This window comes from Natator depressus, chromosome 4 (assembly GCF_965152275.1).
Source record: "Natator depressus isolate rNatDep1 chromosome 4, rNatDep2.hap1, whole genome shotgun sequence".
In the NCBI taxonomy this organism is placed as follows: domain Eukaryota; kingdom Metazoa; phylum Chordata; order Testudines; family Cheloniidae; genus Natator; species Natator depressus.
Genome location: NC_134237.1, coordinates 40,231,862 through 40,247,214, shown reverse-complemented (window position 1 = coordinate 40,247,214; position 15,353 = coordinate 40,231,862). Strand labels below are relative to the sequence as shown.

General features: G+C 42.0%; 1 protein-coding gene across 1 annotated transcript in view; it reads left to right on the top strand.

Annotated features, from left to right (window-relative positions):
* The window catches only part of QRFPR (pyroglutamylated RFamide peptide receptor), a 53,842-nt gene extending 40,454 nt beyond the window's left edge, over positions 1-13,388 (top strand). The window contains exons 5-6 of the mRNA XM_074950022.1: positions 4,480-4,577; positions 12,264-13,388. Coding sequence (XP_074806123.1) covers positions 4,480-4,577; positions 12,264-12,667 — 502 coding nt within the window. The 3' untranslated portion in view covers positions 12,668-13,388. The remainder of the gene's footprint in view (positions 1-4,479; positions 4,578-12,263) is intronic.
* Positions 13,389-15,353: the final 1,965 nt, after the last annotated feature.

Here is a 15,353-nt window from a genome sequence, read left to right as displayed (position 1 = left end):
GGCAGTGGCGCTGCCTTCAGAGCTGGGTGGCTGGAAAGCGGCAGCTGCTGGCCGGGAGCCCAGCTCTGAAGGCAGAGCCACTGCCAGCAGCAGCACAGAAGTAAGGTGGCATGGTACGGTATTGCCACCCTTCTGCGCTGCTTCTGCTGGGGCGCTGCAACGCAGAAGTAAGAGTCGCAATACCGTGATGCCCCTAACATAACCTTGCGATCCCCTTGCAACTCCCTTTTGGGTCAGGACTCCCAATTTAAGAAACACTGATCTCCCCCTTGAAATCTGTATTGTATAGAGTAAAAGCACACAATAGACCAGATTCCATGGGGGGAGACCAGATTTCATGGTCTGTGACATTTTTTTCATGGCTGTGAATTTGGTAGGGCCCTACTAATGACTTGATATTTGGTGCCCAATTTGAGACAAAGGGCCTGATTTTCAAATAGTGCTAAGCACCCAATCTGAAAATTGAACCCTTTTCAGGTGTGCCACATTGTGCACCTAAAATTTACACTTTTAAAAATGCAGGTCATGAGTTGGGAGGAAGAAGCAGTTCCTGAGGCAGATTGGGAGTGATCAAATGCAGTTCCTTTTAGAATCCACCTGGAATAAGAACAATAATATCAAAAGTTTTCTAAGGTGAGTTCATTATTTGTGTGTCTATAACCACTGTTCTATCAGCCTTTTAAAAATGAAAGTAGTATATTAAAAAAGAATCAGAACTTACCTGAAAACTAATTTGATACATTTTAATTGGGTAGTTTCGAAAGAGATCTAAATGCCCTCAGTCTTTTTCTGCCTCATGAAACCATCCAGATGGGAACTTTGTGTTTGAAATGCAATTTAAAAAATGAATAATTAAGAAGTAGGCAACAAAATGGTATAGTTATTTACACTTCTTTGTAATTTAGTGTAGCAATTACCCTACTTTATATATTACACTGTAGTTTTTCTTTAATTTGGCAAGTTTGTTTCCTGGGGTGATGGCAACTTCTAGCAATACATGCACAGAAAACAGGATAGTACCACATTAAATACTGAATCCAAGGAGAATAATAAGTAGCAGCTTAAAGAGAAAAGATTGCTCAGTCAAGTGGCTAACATCAATCAAAATAAGGATGAGGATGACAATGAAGTTGCAAAACTGAACGAAATAGTAATGTACCATGCTTGTCAAGTGTGTGCCAATCCCCAGCTAGTGACTCCTCCACGTAGAGGATAAGGTTCTACTACTTCTGTCCGCCAATAGAGTTGCTACTTTAGCTCAAGTGATAGAAATTTATATTGGGTTCGTAACACCTGGCGGTAATAATGTTTTATGGGAGTTCACGAATAATGATGATTCCAGGCATACTCTGAGCCTGCAAAGTGTTTTGGTGAAAGCAGGACATGTACCCCTAACAGATGGTGCAGACCCCATTCCTCCAAACACTATCCTATAGGAGCAAAAATTATTAGGCAATGAGGTTCCATCCAGCTCCTTATCCATGTTGGACATTGACAGAGTAATGAGACGTTACAGACACAGTCAATATTCCAGGTCCCAGGAAAAGATCCTTGCTTTTTGATATATCGTGGATTTTTGAGAAGTTTCTCCATCTCTAGGTATCAGAATTAGACTTGCTTGAACAGCTATAACAACAAAATTGATTTTTAAAATACAATATTCTCTACGCTGCTTACCATAACTTAAATACTTACCTTTTACATTAAAAGTGTTAAGTAAAAGCTGTTAAATTATTAAATACCACATACTTACATATATATCTGAAACAGCTACATAGAATGATCCGTCCATATTTTTAATATATCATGTGGTGTCTGGGCACCTTAACTTCAGCCCCAAACAGAAACTTTGGGCCAAGATTTTCAACAGTGACTCATGTTTTGGGTACCTGTGACCCAGGAGCCCTTCTTTCACCAAAATATATTTTGTTTTCCTCTGGGTTGGCTGGGGCATAGGGCCCACAGTATCCATTGCCACCCTAAGAAATGCCTCCTTGATCACAGGTAAGGGTTGTATGGAGTTTTTTGAGACCCTGCAGGTCCTTGGACTTTGGACATAAATCACAAGACCTGCAATAGTCTCCCATCTCATATCTGGCCAATAAAAGTTCCTTTTCAACCTTTCATAAGTCTTCCGAGTCCCCAAGTGACCTGCAAAAGGACAGTTGTGGGGTAATGTCATTAGCTTCCTGCAATGCTTAACAGGCACAATCAGCTGCTTGTAAAGCTTTCCACGATTTTTAATTTTCCCCATAGGACTTTCTCTATACATCCTTCCCTCCTCTTCAAAAAACCTTTCCTTGTTTCCCCTAACCGGGGTTCCCCCAAGGATAGGTCTCATGCTATCTAGGGGTGGGTCTGCTCTCTACTCTGGTGCAAATTCCTGCTGTCAGCTCTGATCGGAGCCTACTCCACTGGGACTGGGAGTGGCTCTGTCCCACTTGTCCTTGGAGAGTCACTGTGTCTGTCTGATAAGTCAGGCCAAGGATGTCCCTTTCCCCTGAGCTGTTTCTCTGTCTTTACAATTCCTTTCTGGAACTACAGAGCAACATTCACTTTTACTGCAGGTTACTATTTTAATAGCTTTAGACATAGTTAGTACATTACTTCCCACAAGAATTTCTGCTGGAATGCAATTCAATACACTAAATTTTAAAATGCCTTCCAAACCTTCGCACTCTAAGTACACTTTAGGTAAAGGTACAGTGGTTTTAAAACTTCCCAAAGCCAGGAGTTCTACTCTTTTTCCATACAGCATGCCAATCTCCCTAACAATGCCTTCTCTGAATCACTTACAAATCTAAGTTACCAGTGCTTGAAGCGTGAACCTTAGTCAACCAGCATGTTGTGTGAAAATCCTGTCCAGAGTACGCTATCTGTGACTTCTAGCTCAGGACACACACAACTGTGGTATTGCTCTGCCTCAGTTCCCTGACACAATAGCTTGTCTGTCTTGCCAGAGAACACTTTTGGACTCTGCCAGTCCAAATCTTGCTTTCCAAACCCCATTTCCTGAGGTCCACAGAGACATCACCCTGTAGTGTCCAGTCCCTCTTACTGGACACTCACCGAAGTTACTGAGTTCACTACCACCAAAGAGACAGTGCATGCACCAGCATGTTAGGTTAGCTGAGGTCTTGCCTTCCACTGTTAATACACAGCACTGAGATGGTTTTGTAATAAAAACAAATTAGTTTAATAATGAAGAATAGATATTTAAGTGATAGGTATGGTTAGAAATAAAACAAAACACTCTTTCTAGTGACTGACACTCAATTTTAGCAAGTTACAATCTTTGTCTAAGCAGGTTTTGCACTTACATCAAGTTACCAGCAGCTCTTGTCTTTCAGGCCAAGATGACCCAGCTTTCATAGGCTCAAAGGGTGCTGTCCCCTATCATCCTCTCAGTTATGGAAAACTAAACGGTCTTTTTGCTCCCCTTGTCTTACTCAAAGTCCATTGTCTCTTCCTCTAGAGCCAGAAAGGCTTCCTGGGGTGCTGTTTCTATCCCTCACTGTGATTGTGTTTTCCTACCCAGCTTGTTTAGCTTGATGGGTTTGTTTACCTTATATGTAAAAGTACTTTCATTGTTTGTTGCCTGTAACCAAGACATTCAGACAGGAAAATACATATTCTTTGTTTAGAACAGGCTGGTTTTATGTTCTGCCTCCCACACACATTTTAAGACCATATTTCCAGCACACCTCTATATAACTCATTATGCACAACCCAGACATACATCACACAATTATTTTCAGGACTAGTGTGTCACCAGTTTATGTAGGATACCTTACATGGCACCCTTGGGATACATATTGTCATAACAGTGTGCTGTGGCAATGAATGTGTCAGGCCTGATGTGAGTTACAGTATGGGGGAAAGGGAGTTGCCCTCTGCCAGTTGGCATTGAGGGTTTCCTGGGGTCACAGTACCTCAGTTTATGAGTGCCCAACTTCAGACCCCCAGAAGAGACCTGATTTTTCAGAAAGTACTGAGCCTCCACCTTTTGAAAGTCAAACCCATTTAAGGTGTTGCAAATTGGGCACCCAAAAACTGAGACACTCAATGACTAGTCACTTTTGAAAATCTTTCAAAGTCTGTGTGTGCTCATAAGTATCTGCTTGGGAAAAAACTGCATTTCAATGCACCAACAAATACTTGCCTGTCCAAATATTTAGAGCTGAATAAGTAAATGACAGAGTTTATTAGTGCAATTGCATGAAGGTAAGTAGATTTTGCATTTCAAATTGGATCCTGAGTTAGGAAAATATGACATTGCTGCTGTTATTTATTACTTATTTGATATGGTTCAGTGATTTCAAGGAGGTTTAAGCAAGTGGGCACTTTTGAAAATCCCATTAAGTGCCTATCTGCATCTTTGGGCACCTAAATACCTTTAGAAGCAGACCCTGAGTCACTTGTACTATTCAACAGTTTACTCAAAGTTATTCTGTAAAAACTACCTTAGTGTAATTTCAGGAAGAAGAAGCGAGCGATCATTATGATGGTGATGGTGGTGGTTTTATTTGCAGTCTGCTGGGCCCCCTTCCATGTGATTCACATGATGATAGAATACAGTGAGTACCTACCACATTTCTTAAATTAAAGCATTTCCTTTTGAGTGTCTCTTTTTCTTTTTAGTAATGGAATCACTGATATTGTGTCAAACTCTAGTGCTACTGCAGCATTAAATTGTTTAAAGCACCCATTGCCAGCTAAGGTGAATATGTGCTTTTAAATCTGGAATAATAAACACTCTGTTGTGATAGAACAGTGGTTTTCAACTTATTTATCATTGTGGGCCGCATATGCAGCCTACAATGTGTTATGTGGGCTGCAGGTTGAGAACCACAGCGCCCCACACCTGCCACAGACCATTATGCCCAGCACCCCCCACCCAGAGACCCCCTCCTCAGAGTGGGGACAGGAGTAGAGCCCTGGGCATGGGGCCGGGCAACCAGGACCCAAGTCCCGGACCCCGCTGTGTGGGCCCAGGCAGCTGGGACCCGGATTTTTTTTAGCACATAGCTGGGCTGCAGCTGTGCGCTAATTGGGCCACATGAGGCCCACAGGCTGTGAGAACCAATGTGATAGATGTACATGCTCATAATCAACATATTATTTGACCAGGGTGGGAGTGGTGTCTGAGTGGCAGAGAGACATAGCTGCAGCTTACACTGTAAATATAATTATCTAGCAGACACCTCTTTTCAGGTATAGTATGAGCGACCCATCTTGTAGCTGAGAGATACAGAGTAGACCTGTATGGTTTATTTTTTTATTTTTTTCATAGATAGTAAATTTGCTGGAAAATGCTTCTTTGGGGGCACCAAATCTATTTGTGAATTTAAGTGGAATTCAGCAAATAGTTTCATCTGGGGGGAAAAAAGATTTTTTTCCCCAAAAAAGTTGAAATAGTTCATTTTGCCCATTGTTTCAAAACAATCATTTAGAAATTTAGCTATATTTATTAAAAAAACAACAACCAAACAAACTAAAAAAGGGTAAAACCCCCACCCTTAAATGAACTGAAAAACTGACTCAAAGGAAAAATAAATCTGTATTGAAGAAAACATGCCTTTTTGGAAGATATATTTTTAGCCCTAAGATGTGACCAGGAAAAGCTGGCTTGTGTTATAAATGATGATATAAGTACACAGACCATGCCTAGTAGATCAAACAAAACCATTTTTTTTTCTTTAAAAAAATATTATGGACTATCGTTCCAGGAAACTGTACCATGTCTGATGTAGGATATAACTCTCCTCTAAGATTCACTGTGAATCTCTTTGGCAAGTTCATGCATGCAGTCACAACCAGTTCAGCTGGGTTGGGGGGGAGTGGAAGGCTTCAGCCAGCCTTTAACAACTTTGTCATCTTCTTCTTGTGTTTTATGGTGAAGCAGACTTACTTGCTGAGTCTATGATCCCCAAGCACTGGACACCATATGTAATTAAAAATTAAAGGCTTTCACTTTTAATTCATAGCATTCTGAAAGAATTTCAGTATTTCTTTTTAATAGGGCCTCATTTCTCGATGCTCTTACTAGGTGTTTCCATGAAAAAAATTTGAACTTTAAGGCCTCTATTTTTTTCCCCATATAAAATACCTCTTTCAATAGTGCACTCTTTGTACTCCCAAAGGAGATGATCATCCGTTTCCTGGACCTTGCACATCCCACATAATCTGTCTTTGTTTGTTTGTTAGAAATAAATTACTATTTAATCTACAATGGCCAGTTACAATTCTAAGTAGTCACTACACTCTATCTCTCAGGGCCTTGGAGTATATCAGCATATTTTACTCATGGGCATATTTCATATTCTCCTTTGTTTCTTTTGCCCATAGTTCTTGCCATTCTTCTCAACTCCTTTTAATTAGATTTTTAACCTCTAGTTTATTTAAAGGGCTCTCTAAATCAATTTGCTCATTTTCAACAGCAATTTTTTTGCTATTTTGTCAGCCCGGTAATTGCCCACTACCCTGTGTGTGCTGGGATCCATGCTATTACTATGATTACACCCAACTACATCAAATCTATCGTTAACAGTAATATTTCATTCAGAATATCATTTCTGCTCTCTGAAGAGCCATTGCTGATTGCCAGTAGTCCAGAAAAGGAATCAGAGAAGATGACTGTAGCACCTGGGTGCACATCTATGAACCAATTTAATGCCAGCATTATCCCTGCCAATGCAGCTGTCAAAACAGCTACAAAATTTTATAGTTATGCAGTTTACTTGACTCTGAGTGCAGGAATACAGAAAGCTGTTTCCATTTTTCCTGTTCGTACACCTTTGTAGCAATGAGTATATATTGGACAGTAGCATTCCCATTTATCACCAATGTATTCATTTGCTATAGCTTGCACATGTAACGCTCCTTTTCCAATCGTAATATATTTTCCCAAAGCTATAGATTTTAATCTCTTTTAGGTCTTTGCTTGCACCAAGATCTTTTCTCCACACTTTAACCTTGCTTACATGAGGCATTCTGAGGTTTTGCCCTACACACTGCCCACTTAATTCCCAGCATTCATCCTATATTAGTTTGGCGTTTTCATCTTCACAGTTTCCAATGACTAAAATGTCTAAAAGCTTTATTCTTAAAGCAATGGACAGTTCACCGGCAGCTATTTGCCCTACACACTGCCCACTTAATTCCCAGCATTCATCCTATATTAGTTTGGCGTTTTCATCTTCACAGTTTCCAATGACTAAAATGTCTAAAAGCTTTATTCTTAAAGCAATGGACAGTTCACCGGCAGCTATCTGCATTCCACGAGGAAGGCACCACGAGCAATTTGCAACCCCAGAGCTTGGACTGAGTCAAGCTTTCTCAAATTCATTTTTGAGGCTGAACCAAAAGCCTGGTACCTGTGCTGAACAATTGGTCTTATTGGAGTTCTATATAACATCACAAATACTCTCTTATCCACCCGCCAGGAGGTTCGAGAAGTACTTCCAATATGATTCTTCCAAGTAAGCGTGCTATCAAATATCACGCCTAAAAATCTGTAGCTTTTAACTGTACTTATTTGCTATCCATATAGATATGATTTATAATCTTTTAAAATTTTACTTTTAGTGAATATCATTCCCTTAGTTTTGTCAATTTAGAATTTAAAGCCTCACATTTTTCCATTCTGCACCTGTCCTTAGTGCTTCATTTACTCTTTTAGCAGCCCTTTCCGGGTGTCTGTTTGTGACGCCTGTGGCAAAATCATCAGCAAATAAAGTGATGCCTATTCCTGTACTTACCTCTTTTGGAAGATCATTCATCCTGATCACCCTGTGGAGTGCCGTTTGTTAGTGTACATATACTGGAGTAGGCTTTTCCTACTCACACCTGCATCGTTTTCTTACTTAAATCCCTTAGCCACCTAGACTTCCTTCCTTTTATACCCATGGCAGCCACTTTATGAAGTAAACCCTCTCTCCAGAATATTCCATAAGCTGTTTCAATATCCAGAAAAGTTACTATCGTAAATTTAGGTTTCAGAGTAGTGGCCGTGTTAGTCTGTATTTGCAAAAAGAAAAGGAGTACTTGTGGCATCTTAGAGACTAACCAATTTATTTGAGCATAAGCTTTTGTGAGCTACAGCTCACTTCATCGGATGCATTTAGTGGAAATTTAGTTTTCATACTTTTTTGTTTCCGCTTCTAGCCTTACAGTGTGGTCAATCACACTCCTTCCCCTCCTAAACCCACTTTATGAGCTATTTATGAGTCTACTTCTCTCTACGTCTCGCACCAACCTCTCAGTTACCACTGTTTGCATGCTTTTACCCAAGCATGCTGCAAGGGCAATTGGCCTGTGTGCATCAGGTCAAGATCTCAGCTTGCCTGGTTTCCTTGCTGTAACAGTAACTGCATGCTTCCACTCGACTGACATATCACCTTTCCCCCATATGCTATTGCCCAATTTTAGTATCATCCTCAGACTTCCTTCAGACAGTTGTTTAAGCATTTCAAAGCTCATACCATCTGGCCTGGAGCAGTATTTTTCCTCTTTTTCATAGCTTTTGGAAGTTCCCTCATACTGAAGTTTTCATTTAAAATTAATGAGGAGTCCTTGTGGCACCTTAGAGACTAACAAATTTATTTTGGCATAAGTTTTCGTGGGTTAGAACCCACTTCATCAGATGCACGGAGTGAAAATACAGGAGCAGATATAAATACATGAAAGGATGGGGCTTGCTTTACCAAGTGTGAGGTCAGTTTAACAAGATAAATCAATTAACAGCAGGATACCAACGGAGGAAAGATAACTTTTGAAGTGGTAAGAGAGTGGCCCATTACAGACAGTTGACTAGAAGGTGTGAGTAACAGTAGGGAGAAATTAGTATTGGGGAAATTAAGTTTAGGTTTTGTAATGACCCAACCACTCCCAGTCTCTGTTCAGGCCTAATCTGATGGTATCCAGTTTGCAAATTAATTCCAGTTCTGCAGCTTCACGTTGGAGTCTGTTTTTGAAGTTTTTTGTTGAAGAATTGCCACTTTTAGGTCTGTTATTGAGTGACCAGAGAGATTGAAGTGTTCTCCTACTGGTTTTTGAACGTTATGATTCCTGATGTCAGATTTGTGTCCATTTATTCTTTTGCACAGAGACTGACTGGTTTGGCCAATGTACATGGCAGAGGGGCATTGCTGGCACATGATGGCATATATCACATTGGTAGATATGCAGGTGAACGAGCCCTTGATGGTGTGGCTGATGTGGTTAGGTCCTATGATGGTGTCCCTTGAATAGATATGTGGACAGAGTTGGCATCAGGGTTTGTAGCAGGGTTAGGTTCCTGGGTTGGTGTTTGTGTTGTGTGGTGTGTAGTTGCTGGCGAGTATTTGCTTCAGGTTGGGGGGGGCTGTCTGTAAGCAAGGACTGGCCTGTCACCCAAGGTCTGTGAGAGTGAGGGATCGTCCTTCAGGATAGGTTGTAGATCCTTGATGATGTGCTGGAGAGGTTTTTGTTGGGGGCTGAAGGTGATGGCTAGTGGTGTTCTGTTAACTTTCTTTGTTGGGCCTGTCTTGTAGCAGGTGACTTCTTGGTACCTGTTTCATCTTCCTCCCACCTGTTCAATATCCCATTGTTTTCTTCAGTGTATTTTCTTTTCCTCTCACAGATACCTATACTCTCATTCTCATCATTACTAGCTCTTTCAGCCCTGAACTGAGTCAGCCTCTCTCCTTTATTCCCTCTCCAGGTTTGGCATTGGCTGCAGGTATAGTGAGGTGAGGCTACCTGGGCCCATAGACTCTCCTTTACCCCTTTTCTGTGAATGTGGGGCCTCTTTGCCCCATCACAGTCCCCAATTGGGGACAGCAATTAAGACAACTGGTATCAAATGAGGAAGACACTGACACCCGCTCCCAAATCTGAATTTAAAATGTCTCCTTCCTACTGTTGCTACTTCTCAAGCCCAAGTCAAATCTCACAAGACAGGGAGTTGGCACCCGCAAATCTATTCTTGTGCCCGGGGTCTAGGAGGCCCCTCTTAGGCTTGCCTTTCTCACACTCTCTCCTTTTATGGTGTGTGGAGGAGGAGCAAAGAACAAGCACTCATAGTCAGCATGGGAGTGCTGTGCTCAAGAAGTGGCAGAATGCAAGTACTGGAAATACTGGAAGTGCCATAGCACCTTCCAGCTCCCCCAGACAGTGCCAGAACAATGACCCTGGATATTCCAGCAGGACTCAAGCACTGCTCATGGTACTCTGTCTCCCTGTGGGGGCTCCTCTCACCCTGGACATAAAGGGTCTGCAGCTGTAAGAACTGGCTCTGCAGACAGTGCAATACCAGAGTATACTACAGAGCTGCTTTGCAGGTAAGACATCCTCAGTGCAAATCAGAGACTATCTGTGGGTTTTGTCCTAAGTTATTTTTGGCTGCTGCCACTGCTGTCTCATAGAAATTTCAAACCAATTGTGGATCCTGACTACTGCAGTCCTTCTTTGCTTCTACGTGCTTCAGACACCAAGGGTCTCCTTTAAAACACTAGCAACTAAGTATCAGCGCAGAGCAAAGGGGCTGATGCATTTCTCTTTCTCACTACATTGATTAATCAGTTGAAAACACACAATTCACTACAACCAAAGCCATTCATCCATTATATAAAATCACTTTTTTTGGAACTATTAGCCTGTACCTTAAGTGAGCTGTAGCTCACGAAAGCTCATGCTCAAATAAATTGGTTAGTCTCTAAGGTGCCACAAGTCCTCCTGTTCTTTTTACTTCTCTCCATGTCACTAATCACTCTCTGCTGCTTGGACACCTCTCTGATCAAACTACTTTATCGTTGAACAAAACAAAGCAACAAACAAAAACCCCCACCTGTCACCTTCCATTGTAAACTTGTAGTACGTGGACCCTATTTCTAGAATTGAAAGAGGAAAATCACTTTTTAATATTTTCTGACACTGAATATTCAGAAATTGGGGTGAGAGCCAGATGAGAAATAATAGGTAAGAAAAGAGTTTATAGGGGCGTGTATACTTGCATGTTCTTACAAATGTGTATGAATGGAGAGAGAGAGAAACAGAAAAAATTATGTTGGGCCAATGTTTCCACTTCACGGAGGAAGCTGGTTTCCTGTGCTCTGTAACTGTCATCAAACACTGGTCTGATTACATCCATTTCAGTGTGAACTGTACTTATATACTTCCTGAATTTCTGCATTGATGCAGCATGTGACTGACTGAGATTATCAGTAAATACTGTGTTTTAAAGCTGTATCCTGATTTGACCAATGTGGTTAGTTACAGCCAGACAGTAATCCATTCCTTAAGGAGATTTTGTGCATGCAACAGGACATGCATGTTTATATAAAGTACAGGTCACCCATTCCTTGAAGCCGAAACCCTGCTTCTACACTGACCAGAGATGAGACTCTGAAATGAATTCAATTCCTGGTGGACAAAAGTGAGGCTTGGTGAGTTAAGCACAGGATTGTGAGTTGGTTTCAAGTTGTAATCCCAGCTCTGCTACTGACTCATTGCATGGCTTGTCACTTCCCCTTTCTTCCTTTCCCCTGTCTGTAAAATGGGGCTAATATTTACTCAGCTAATGATAACTTGCTTTTATAGTGCTTTTCATCTGTTGATCTCAAAGCACTTTACAAAGGAGTCAGTATCATTATCTCCATTTTACAAAGGGGGAAACTGAAGTACAGAGATTTTCCCAGCAGGCCAGTGGCAGAGCTGGGAATAGGACCCAGCTCTTGTTAGTCCCAATACAGTGCACTCTCTATTAGGCCACACTGCCAGCGACTATGTCAAGTGCTTTAAAAATGTGAAGTTCTCTATAAATACTCATGTTGATTGCTATTTATTTTAAATGGCTAGAGCATTACCTGCTTATATGTAGTCTGGATTGGACCCAAAGTGTGTGAGTACAGAGAAGAGAGCTAGTTTCCCACTGTGTGAGCTGTAAAAAAGGCAGAGGACAGTGTTTGTGACAAAAACAGTGTTTACAAATCTGAAGTGAAGATAGAACATGGGGGATAATGGGGTTTAAATAAACAATGTATGTAACTGACTGGTAGCTTTGTGTCACTCAGCTGTCTGTTAATTTTACAATTCATAAATTGTAATTTTCAGACTATCTTTATACGACTGTATTTTGTTTTGCTTTCTGGTCAAAACCCATTATTAAAATGGATAAAAACATCTAAGAACTTTTTCTTGAAGCTGAACAAGAACTTCTGACCTGCAAGGGTGGGTGGGTATAGTGTGTGGGTATCTATATAACTATATTTCCTTTTTCCCAGGTGATTTTGAAAGTGTGTATGATGATGTCACAATCAAGATGATCTTTGCTATTGTTCAGATCATTGGGTTTTTCAATTCCATTTGTAACCCTATGGTATATGCCTTTATGAACGAGAACTTCAAGAAAAATTTCCTCTCTGCAATTTGCTTTTGTATTGTCAAGGAAAACCCATCCCCTTCCAGGCGACTTGGAAACTCAGGGATTAACATGATGCAGCAAAAGGCAAGTCTTTCTCAAAGAGAGCCCACTGCTTTAGACGAGGCCAGGAGAGAAGCATTCAGTGATGGCAATATTGAAGTCAAATTCTGTGATCAGCCAGCTGCAAAAAAGAATACAAAAAGGCACCTTGCTTTGTTTGCTTCTGAACTCACTGTGCACTCTGCATTAGAGAATGGACACTAACATCATGAACCGTGGTTGGGTTTTTTTTTTTTCAGTATTAGAGAATTGCTTCCTATATTTGATATCTTTCAACAAACCATTTTATTTTATTTTCTACTTTGCACATTGAAGTGAGAAAAGAGAATATATTTTATGGTTTATGGCAATGCTAGAATGTTTTCAAAACAGTAATATATTTTACAGGGGTTAAGAATAAAACTTTGGAAAACAAGTTCCATTATGATTACTAGAAATATTTTTCTTATGCCAAATTCTGGCTCTGTGGGGTTTACCCCCAAATGCGGGCAAACTAACATTGTTTTTCTATTAGCAACTCTGTTTACTTTGTGCCTGTGTTCTGGCTGGCCATGGGAATGTGTACAGCTGACTGTGCAAATTGCCTGAAGGTATAATCAATGGGGTGAGCACATACAACCTCTGGGAAGGTCTGGATTCCGTATGGACTATGCTACTTCTACCAAGGCTTGCCCTCTGCAGCTCAGTGGACAAAGGGACTGCAGATTAGTCTGGGAGGAGGCAAGATTGAGACACATCAGGTATATTATGCATTTTTCTTGTGCTATGTATGTGAAAGGCCAGCCAGAATTCGACTGTATGGAATACTGTATGCATACTAAGGCTTTTGTTAAGGGAAGTCAATTTGATATCAACAATGTACTACTTGTGTGTGTCTAACTGATGTGCTGTCATCACAGGATAATTATCTGAATACAAATATAAATGTTACAGTGGACTGGCCTGTAAACTGCATCACTTTCATTGAAAAATGCACAGAAGTGCAGTAAAGTCATCAATACAATGTGGAAGCTGGAGGATGTGCTCCCTAAAATATAGTTGTTAGTTTAAGGTCCCAATTTAGATACATTGCCTGATTAACTGCAGCAATGCCATCACTATAGGGCATGGGTGGGCCCACGAGCTCCCGCTGGGGAGCGGGGTCTGGAGCTTGTCCCGCTTCAGCGCTCTAGCTGGGCCACTGGGTCGGGGGGGGGAGGGGGGCACCATGCGGCTCAGCCCTGCTGTGGCGCTCGAGCAGGGCCACTGAGTTGGGAGGGCTGCACCATGTGGCTTGGCCCGCTCTGGTGCTCCAGGTGGGCTACTGGGTCGGGGGCTGCTCTGGTGCTCCAGCTGAGGTGCTGGGTTCGGGGCCGTACCATGCGGCTTGGCTCTGCTCCGCCACTCCAGCCGGGGCGCAGGGTTGGGGGCCACACCACGCGGCTCCCAGAAGCAGCGGCATGGCCCCGCTCCGGCTCCTATGCGCTCCAGTGGCCTCCTCCAGTGCTCCAATGGGAGCTGCAGGGGCGGTACCTGCATAGGAGCTGGAGAAGGGACATGCCACTGCTTCCGGGAGACGCTTGAGGTAAGCGCTGCTTGGGGCCTGCACCATGCCCCAACCCCCAGCCCCAGCCCTGATCCCCCTCCCACTCTCCAAACCCCTCAATCTCAGCTCAGAGCATGCTCCTGCACCCCAAACGTCTCATCCTCAGTCCCACCCCAGAGCCCACACCCATAGCTGGAACCCGCAGTACTTCCCGCACCCCTGCCCCAACCCTGATCCCCCTCCCACCCTCGGTCCCAGCCCAGAGCACCCTCCTTCACCCCAAACTCCTCATCCCCAGCCCCACCCCAGAGCCCACACCCCCAACCAGAGCTTTCACCCCCACCCCAATTTTGTGAGCATTCATGGCCCGCCATACAATTTCTATTCCCTGATGTGGCTCTCAGGCCAAAAAGTTTGCCCACCCCTGCTATAGGGCCTGTATAGAGTACAGGGCCTGATCCAATACCCACTGAAGTCAATAGGAGTCTTTCCATTCCTTTCAGTGGGCTTTGGATCAGGCCCCTTCTCAGTAAAATCTTAAGTAGAATCTTCTAGTTTTATTTTTCTGTGTAGCATTTCCTTACTCCCTAAATGGATTGCTTTGTCTCCAGGGATAGCCCAGTACTCACTCACTCCGAGTTTTTAGCAAACTACAAGGTTGAAGTGGCACACAGTGAAAATGTGAAGTCAGTACAAATGTGAACAACTAGAAGTGGGCGAAAACTAGAACTTTGAATTTGAACTTATTTGTATTTCTGGGCCAGGGAGAAGAAGCATGTTTAGATTCTTATCCTCTGATATGATTACACCAGAATTGATTCAAAATTGGATCCAAAACCAAAACTTGCTTATTTTTTTGTTTCAGTTTAGATGCAGCTGGAATCCCTGAACAAGAGGTCAAGATTTCAGTGCCCTTTGATCGTCACCTCATACCTCACCCTAACTGTGATTGGCTGAATTCAAATCTGAGAGATGACCCTTCCCACTGCTCTGGCATTGTAATTTACACCTATCTTAAGGCTCCTTTACACTGCCAGTCTTGTTAAGGGAACTTAAATATAAATGAGAATCTGACCCTAAATCTGTTTCACATCAGAATACTTCCACATTTTCACATCTGAAAAGAAATTTCAGTGCTGGTTTGAGAGCCTATTTTAAAAGGCTATTTATTATTTATAGGGCACAAAATTGTCAAAAATGATAAAATGATAGTTTCAAGTTACAGACTTACTCATAAATGGAAGCCAGATTTGAAGACAGGTGACTCTGATCTTATTTACACCAGTGTATGAGTTTGATAAAATAGTGATTTCAGCAGAGCTACAACTGTGTAAATCAGTGTAACAGAGATCAGAATCAGGCTCA